General features: G+C 37.8%; 1 protein-coding gene and 1 long non-coding RNA gene across 2 annotated transcripts; one reads left to right on the top strand and one right to left on the bottom strand.

Moving 5' to 3' along the window:
- Positions 1 to 412: 412 nt before the first annotated feature.
- Positions 413 to 1,996, bottom strand: LOC147490470 (uncharacterized). The gene is made up of 2 exons (XR_015198673.1): positions 1,662 to 1,996; positions 413 to 698 (listed from the first exon to the last, which is right to left on the bottom strand). It is a non-coding gene; the product is annotated as an uncharacterized LOC147490470 (long non-coding RNA).
- Positions 1,997 to 2,753: 757 nt separating this feature from the next.
- LOC147490469 (uncharacterized) lies at positions 2,754 to 6,535 on the top strand. Its single transcript, XM_086566597.1, has 2 exons — positions 2,754 to 5,687; positions 5,857 to 6,535. The coding sequence occupies exons 1-2, from the start codon at positions 2,960 to 2,962 to the stop codon at positions 6,243 to 6,245; spliced, it is 3,117 nt and encodes a 1,038-aa protein (XP_086422723.1). The 5' UTR covers positions 2,754 to 2,959; the 3' UTR covers positions 6,246 to 6,535.
- The last annotated feature ends 1,772 nt before the right edge of the window (positions 6,536 to 8,307 follow it).

The following is an 8,307-nucleotide window of genomic DNA, read 5'->3' as shown; positions in this document are numbered from 1 at the left end:
GGTTACTATTATGCTATCAAGGTCGTAATCTTATTCCCTGCCAATCTTACTAGTGGATTGACCACATGAACTAGGATTATGAGCTTGCCATCTTTTGATAATATAGTTGTACGTGTGAATTGGCTTTATTGCTAGAATATAAAGAAAACACTTTTTCGCACTCCTAGCTACTTAGTGATTCTGTGATTCTATCTACAAAGAAGTTGTTATTGGTGAAATTAGATTCCTCTAAGATAGGTTGGGTTCCATATATATTAGATAAGCATGGAGTGAGAATACCTAGCTTTTAAGATCCTAAGTTCAAGATGGTTACTATTATGCTATCAAGGTCGTAATCTTATTCCCTGCCAATCTTATTAGTGGATTGACCACATGAACTCGGTCGATAATGCCCCAGAATAATCCCTATGCATCAACTGTCAATAACGTACATACATCCACGTAGTCTTATTGTGGGCAGAAAGCATGGAAACATACATCCACGTAGAAATTCAGTTATAAGACAATCAGAACTTACAAAATAACAACCATAAGGAAGAATTGTACTTCCATTATTTCAAAGTAAAACATGTGAATTCATAACTTAGGCAAAAGCTAGATTATTGAATAACACAAGACAATCTACTTTGGCACTGCAAAAGAAAACTCTCAAGGTCGACTTAAAGTCTCTGCTGCTCAGCATCATGGTTCCCCCGGCCCTGCAAATTATATACAAAGTAAGGTACAATTTTGATGTGTTTGTACAAGTGAATGCTCCCACACAGCCAGTTGTAATATATACGTATTAGGAAATAAACAATAATGCAAGGAGTTGTGGGCAAGATTGAGCATCGACATCTCTGACTCATCATTGCCAAGTATATATAACCTGAGCTTCTAATGAAAGCATGTGGATTTCTATAGCTGAACAAAAACTATCCACTTTGCAGACCCTTTTGAGGCAGGTATCATAGTTTTTCTTGAGTGGTAAAGTGTATGGTAGTGATGCAGGGCATGCTGGAAAAACTTAAAATTTTCAATTGAATGAGTTGAACGGTCACAAATAACGTTACCTAGAACTCGATGAACTTCCTTCGAATCAATTGAAATTCACAAAAAATTTACTTGAAAATTGGAAGGCATCCAAGACTTGTTGATTCCACTAATAGAATACCAAGATATGAGAGATAAACAAGATAAAACACTTCTCTAAACAAATTTTCATTAATCAATAAGTTATTTTTTGTGTTACTCTGAGCCATGTTATAGCCTTCAAAACACTCCAAAACATAAATAGAAACATCCAAAAAAACCCATAAATTGATACTACTACCTTAAACTCTTAAAGGACTTAAAACTACTTAAAACACTTCAAAAACAACTTTGGAAACATCTAAAAACACCCTCGAATCCTAAATAACGAAAATACATATAATAAGTAATTTCTAAAGTAAAAAAAAAATCCATATGGACTAATATTTTGAATTCTCCATAAATTTCATTGAACTTGACTTGCATCAGATAGTTATTGAAAGACATTTTACATTCGTTTCAATCTAACAAAGTTATTGTCTTTGGTAAAAAGGCATTTTTCTCGATAATTATGCGCAATCAATCTCAAAATAAAAATTGACAATTTAAATAAATTATTTACGAGGTAAGATGATGGAAAAGGGGATTACAAATTGGTCCTCCACAAGGAAGGCCGCCGCCATCGCCACCGCCACCGCCATAGTAACAGAAACTGCCAAACGCACTAGCATTGTCAATACGGACACTGCCACCGCCACCACCACCGCCATGGCAGCATGGCATACAGATAAGTATAAAAAGTAAAAAGACACAAAACAACCAAAAAATTCGGTTGAAGAAACCCTGCTGAAAATTTGTCACATGTGAAGAAATCTTCATGGCCAAATATCAAAAAATTTAATGGCAAAATCTAAACACTCCTCAGTTAATTATCACCACTTAAAGTTCCAAGGGACTTAAGTCAGAGGATATGGAAAACTTTGAAACATACCCTCTTGACATCCAAGAGTGCAAAACGTGTACAGACTTCAGGAGACTTATCCGCTCCTATTAAGTGCGGGAAATGTGACACACTTGACTATAGAGAGGAATTGAATCCTCAGGTACCTGTGTAAAACTATTGAGAACCGACTTGTCCAATTGTTTAAATGGCAGTCAGTTTGGAAAATGTTGACACGCTTGACTCTAGAGAGCGGTTGTGTCTAAAATATTAAATATTCCAAGTGGAAAGTGGAAACTAGCAAAAAAAAATTAAAGTTAATAATTTGCATCGGTCTAGGTGCAGACATATAGTAGCCAATATTTCATAATTTTAAATTGTAAAATAAACCCCTCGACAACATTTTGTTTGGATCAGTTACGTATTTAATAATGTGAAATAATCATGGTTTCCAACTTTCTATGCTTTTGCGTGTTTTGGTACTTAATTCATTAAATTTCAACAAAACCGATATTTTAGAATGCAAAAGAGGTCGAAATATTGTTTGTACTTAAAGACCATTTGTTATAGTCCAAGAGAAGCCCACCAGAAGTTCAAAAAGGTCCAAGTCAAACACTATGGTATTTTAATTGCAGTTGACCATGGAGATAACGGTCAAGATGTGTTGACTTGGACAGGGGTGAAAGGGGAGTCGGCAAGACAAAGCAAACCCATATAGAATGTGGCTTGGATAACAGGTTGATGTCTTGAAACAGATATATTGATACATAAGTCTCAAGTGTGTCTAGAAACATGTTAATATGTGGCTCGAGTTGCTGTAAGAGTCTGATCAAGTGTGCCTAGAAATCAACTGGCTCCAATATGTACAAGGTTTTCATACTATCTCTTTCAAGACCAGACAGAGGAGATAGTCACTCCGAATATTCAGCGGCAAAGATGTTTAAATTCTCTAATATATTCTTTTAAGTGCCATAGTACTCATTCTACGTTTGGCATAAGGCAGGGACCATGGCCATGCCTTCACCACTGACATTCTTTCATCTGGCTTTCTTCAGTCAATCATATTGGTTCATTTGGTTGTTTTGTGCATGCATGATCTTGATAAAATCAATGATGGATGGCACAGCACAAGTCGTCATACCTTCATCCAGAAACGAGTCTGATCGTTTTGCATTACTAGCCTTCAAGTCTCAAGTAGTTGATCCGTTGGGAGCTTTAAATTCCTGGAATGACTCAGTTCACCACTGTGATTGGAAAGGAATAACGTGCAGCCTTCAAGCCCGTGATACAGTTGACAGTTTGGACCTGGAATCTCAAAAACTTGAAGGTACTCTATCTCTTTACATAGGAAACCTCACCTTCCTTACAACACTCAATCTTAGTCATAACAACTTCCGTGGTGAAATCCCGCAAGAGATTGGTCGCTTGTCACGTCTACAATACCTCTTCCTCAATAACAATTCCTTCGACGGTGGAATCCCAGTAAATATCAGTCAATGTTCTGACTTAAAAGTCCTCAATCTCATTGACAATAAGTTATCTGGGAACATTTCTGCTGAGCTTGGATCTCTATCAAAACTGAAAAAATTGGGTCTTGCTTCGAATGACTTAAGTGGAAACATCCCATCATCCCTTGGCAACATATCAACTCTTATGTTTCTTTCACTTGCGGAAAACAATTTGCTGGGAAACATTCCAGACGACCTATGCCGCAGTAGGAACTTAAGCTTCTTTCAACTTTCCAGCAATGGTCTCACAGGTAAGGTTCCTTCATGCCTTTACAACCTCTCAAACTTGGGTCTTTTCTCAGTTGTTGAGAACCAACTAGAGGGAAGCCTTCCTCCCAATATTGGCCTTACTCTTCCTAGCATCCAAAAGATGTACTTGGGAATAAACAAGTTCACAGGCCTTGTACCAGTTTCATTATCCAACGCTACAACACTGGAAACTATCGCACTTTACAAAAATGGTTTCACTGGTCCAGTTCCAATGGATTTAGGAAAATTGAAAAGTCTTCGCAACCTCTATTTGCACGAAAATCAACTAGGAAGCGAGGGGGGCAATGATTTGGAATTCATAACTTCTCTAACCAATTGTAGCAATTTAAAAGGGGTAGCATTTTCCAAAAATTTGCTTAAAGGTCCATTACCAGAATCAATGTCTAATTTGTCCAGAAACCTCACCAATTTTGATGTAGGATATAATCAAATATATGGTAGTATTCCAGTAGGAATTGAAAACTTGCTGAACATAGAAAGAATCCATCTATCTGACAACTATCTTACCGGCACCATCCCTGCAGTTATAGGAAAGCTCGGCAAACTACAATATATATATCTACAAGGGAATATGTTTTCAGGCCAAATTCCAGCTTCTCTTGGTATTTTGAGTGAATTAACAGAACTCCAATTAGGTGATAACAATTTCAGTGGAAGCATACCACCTTCTCTTGCAATGTGTCAAAAGTTAGTCCTATTAAATCTTTCTCATAATAACCTCAATGGTACAATACCCAAAGAAGTTATTGGTCTGTCCTCCCTCACAGTTTCTTTAAATTTGGATCAAAATGCCCTTACTGGTCCTCTACCAGCAGAAGTAGGTAACCTGACCGATCTTGAAACGCTGTCAGTTTCTGGAAACAGATTGTCCGGTGACCTTCCAAAATCCCTGGGTAATTGTTTGACTTTGAAGAGCCTTTACATGGATGGAAATTTCTTTCAAGGAAGTGTTCCGAAGTCATTAAGCTCTTTAAGAGGCCTTGAATATTTTGATCTTTCTCGTAACAATTTGTCAGGGGAGATTCCTGAATTCTTAGGGGGATTCCCTCTCCTCAAGCTGAATTTATCATTTAACCAGTTTGAAGGTCAGGTACCGGGAAATGGGGTTTTTAGAAATACAAGTTTGTTTTCGCTTGATGGAAATAAAAACTTGTGTGGTGGTATTGTAGATTTGAATCTGCCTCCATGCACCCAAAAGACAAAGAAGAAGTCTTTTCCTATCAAAGTGGTTGTCTGTGTGATTGTTGGGAGTGTATGTTTTCTTTTGTTACTGTGTTTTGTCCTTCTGTGTTGCCGAAGAAAACTGTCCCAAAAGCCGAAATCTCCATCAACATTGTTCAGTGAACAGTTTAAGAGGCTCACTTATGCAGAGCTCCTTAGAGCGACAAATGGATTCTCTCCTGAGAATTTGATTGGCGTTGGGAGTTATGGATCGGTGTTTAAAGGAATTCTTGAAGAACTCGACAAAGCAGTCGCAGTGAAGGTCTTCAATCTTCAACAAAAAGGAGCTTCAGCGAGTTTCCTAACTGAATGCAATGCCATGAGAAATCTTCGCCATCGAAATCTTCTTAGGATCATAACATCTTGCTCAAGTATTGATTTTCATGGAAATAACTTCAAAGCTCTTGTTTTAGACTTTATGCCTAATGGGAGTTTAGAGGAGTTGCTACACCCAGGAGCAGATAGAAAAGAGCCTAAGTTTAGAAATTTAAACTTCATTGAGTGTCTAACTATAGCCATAGATGTTGCTTCTGCACTTGAATATCTTCATCACAATTTCCAACCCACAATTGTTCATTGTGATCTAAAGCCAAGCAATATTTTCCTCGATGATGACATGACTGCTCGTGTAGCTGATTTTGGAATAGCAAAGATTTACTCGGCCACTTTGTATAATTCTGAAGATAATCTAGCCAGCACTGTCGTACTCAAAGGATCAATTGGTTATGTTGCTCCAGGTAAATGGGAACTTTAATTTTCATTCATTGATAAGCCTTGAACTATATTATTGTATCAGAATTGGTTTTCTCGCAAGCGTTATCATAACTTAATTGATGGACAAAAATAAATGAGTATTTATCAGACTTGATTTCATTGTTTATACTCACATTGATAATTAATATGCAGAGTATGGTATGGGTGGTCTAGTGTCGACGCAGGGAGATGTCTACAGCTATGGAATATTGTTGCTAGAGATGTTTACAAGGAAAAAACCAACAGACGACATGTTTGTAGACGGACTTAGCCTGCACAAGTACGCCGAATTGGCTTTGCCTAATCAAGTTGTCGAAATTGTCGATCCAAATGTGCTTGTTGAAGAAAATGATAAATTACCTGACATTGCAGAAGCGATTAGTACATGTGACAGACTCGAGGACTGTTTGATTTCAATGATAAGACTCGGAGTCACATGCTCTGCTGACTCACCTGCAGAACGCATGAACATGAAAGAAGTCATCAGTGAATTGCATCGGATCCGGGATTATAATCAAGGCCGGTGTCAAGTCATTGAGTGACAAGTTGGTCGATTCTTTGTCAAATTACTTTTCCTGTTCTTGTTCATGTTGGTCGAATAGTTCCTTGTATGTGTAGCTAAATAATGGCCATTTCTTGTTGTAGCCGTGGTTTGATGCCATGAAACAAATAAAGTAATAAGCTTAATCAGCACGTTGTTGGTCTAATACTAGAACTATTGTAACAGTGAGCTGATAAGAAGCTAGATCAACTAATGAGTTTGCTCTAAGTTGAATCATGTTCTAGATGTATAGTACTTATTACGTTAATTCACTCTTAGTTGAATTCATTATCTCTTGATAGTTTAAGAGTGGAACAAATCTGTACTCTAATATATTGCTTCACCATTATTTGATAGTAGGAATATTGATTTAATTAAGTGTTTGTTAGATTAGGTATTAGTGTTTATGCATTAATATTTAGTTTAGAAAATTTGTGTTTATCACCTACTTATATTATTCCAAATAAACTTTGGGGGCATCAGGGGGTAAAGTATGCCGAATAGTATGCAAGACAGTTCAAACAATAAGCTAATAAGCTACTTAACTACTGCCATAAACGAACATCTAGTGCATAAGCATAATGTAAATGCAGAAGTAAGTGAGCAACAAAGCTCAATAAGTATGCAAGCAACGAAGGTCAAGGTTCTTCGTGTTGGCTAGCTGTTATGATCGTTTTGTGGCTCTCATGTAACATTATAGAGGTTGAATAGCATGAGAAGGTGCAAGAATTTCTTTTTCCTCAGGCAGTTAAGTTGTCTCGAGGGGTGGCAGCGCCTGTTGGCGCTTATTTTTCGGATTTTACAATATCATTACCTTGATCGATTCCAAGCGGACTTACGGGCTGCAAACAGAGTGTATAAGGGCATCACCAATACAGGCCTTTAAAACCCAGGGCCACGTCAGCATTTTGGAGGGCCACGTCAGCGTTTTGGAGGGCAATAAGGAGGACCTAAAACTCTATATCATGGGTGAGAAGATGACTGCTCCTTTATAACATGTGAAACAAGACTGAAAAATCAAAAAGTGAAGTCACATGCTGACTTAAGTGAAGTCATGTGCAAAGTTTTGGGCTTCAGGTTCTTTATAAACATCTATAGAAATGAAGACAAATATCCAGGATGGTTAAATTGGAGGCCCATTTAGGGGCTGCGTTGGAAACATTTTTTTTGCTAAAGTCCGTTAAATTTGGAGATAGAGGCCTGTATCCAGGCCCCATTGGTGATGCCCTAAGGTTGAGAACTTGGTCAATATGGTATTTTTATAAATGTGGCTATGGGAGCACTTCCCAATATATGCACCTGAGCTTGCCTTGTTTCCTCGAACACTAAGGAGTGGCTCGACCGGGGCATTGATGACCGAAGGTAAAGAAGGCTTGGCTTGCTACCTATCCTTGCTCTTTGAAATGGGTCTCAATAAAAAGACATTTGAGGGGTAACACTTGTCTATATTGATGACTTAGAGTATCTTTGTCTTCAAGCCATATTTTGCGTTGGCGGACGGGGTGAGAGATATAATTACTTTGAGTGAAGTGCCTGGTGAACTGGCATGCCTAGACTCTTTAGGCAATGTGACTTTTGATGACGATGTGCACATATTGTGTGTTCTTCCTGGCTATCTCCCTATGCCAGTGAAGGATGGGTTAGAGTATTTTGCATATCTATTGAATTAAGTCAGCGAGCAGGCGTGTGAATCCCCTTAGTCAATTAATCAGCTAGCAGGCGAGGAATCTAATTCCATAGGGATTGAATACGGCGCTTGGCGGGAGATTTCACGTAGAGAACTCACACAGTCACACTCTACCTTTTGGAGAAGACCCACTCGAGCCTCTCACATGATGTATATGTAATTTTCTTTTTGCTATCAATACAATTACCTTTTAGCAAAAAAAGATAAACACTTGAAAATAGGACTATATACAATTACCTTTTAGCAAAAAAAATAAAAACGCTTGAAAATAGGACTATGAGATGATAATATAGTTGCACGTGTGAATTGGCTTTATTGCTAGAATATAAAGAAAACACTTTTTTCAAGACTCCTAACTACTTAGTGATTCTGTGAT

This window comes from Coptis chinensis, chromosome 6, assembly GCF_015680905.1.
Source record: "Coptis chinensis isolate HL-2020 chromosome 6, ASM1568090v1, whole genome shotgun sequence".
NCBI lineage: Eukaryota > Viridiplantae > Streptophyta > Magnoliopsida > Ranunculales > Ranunculaceae > Coptis > Coptis chinensis.
This window is presented reverse-complemented; position numbering and strand designations above follow the sequence as displayed.

Bases quoted from the DNA above. Each gene is read 5' to 3' on its own strand.
- LOC147490469 (XM_086566597.1), top strand. From the start codon at position 2,960: ATGGCCATGCCTTCACCACTGACATTCTTTCATCTGGCTTTCTTCAGT. The intron at 5,688-5,856 runs GTAAATGGGAAC...ATTAATATGCAG, and splicing joins AATTGGTTATGTTGCTCCAG to AGTATGGTATGGGTGGTCTA.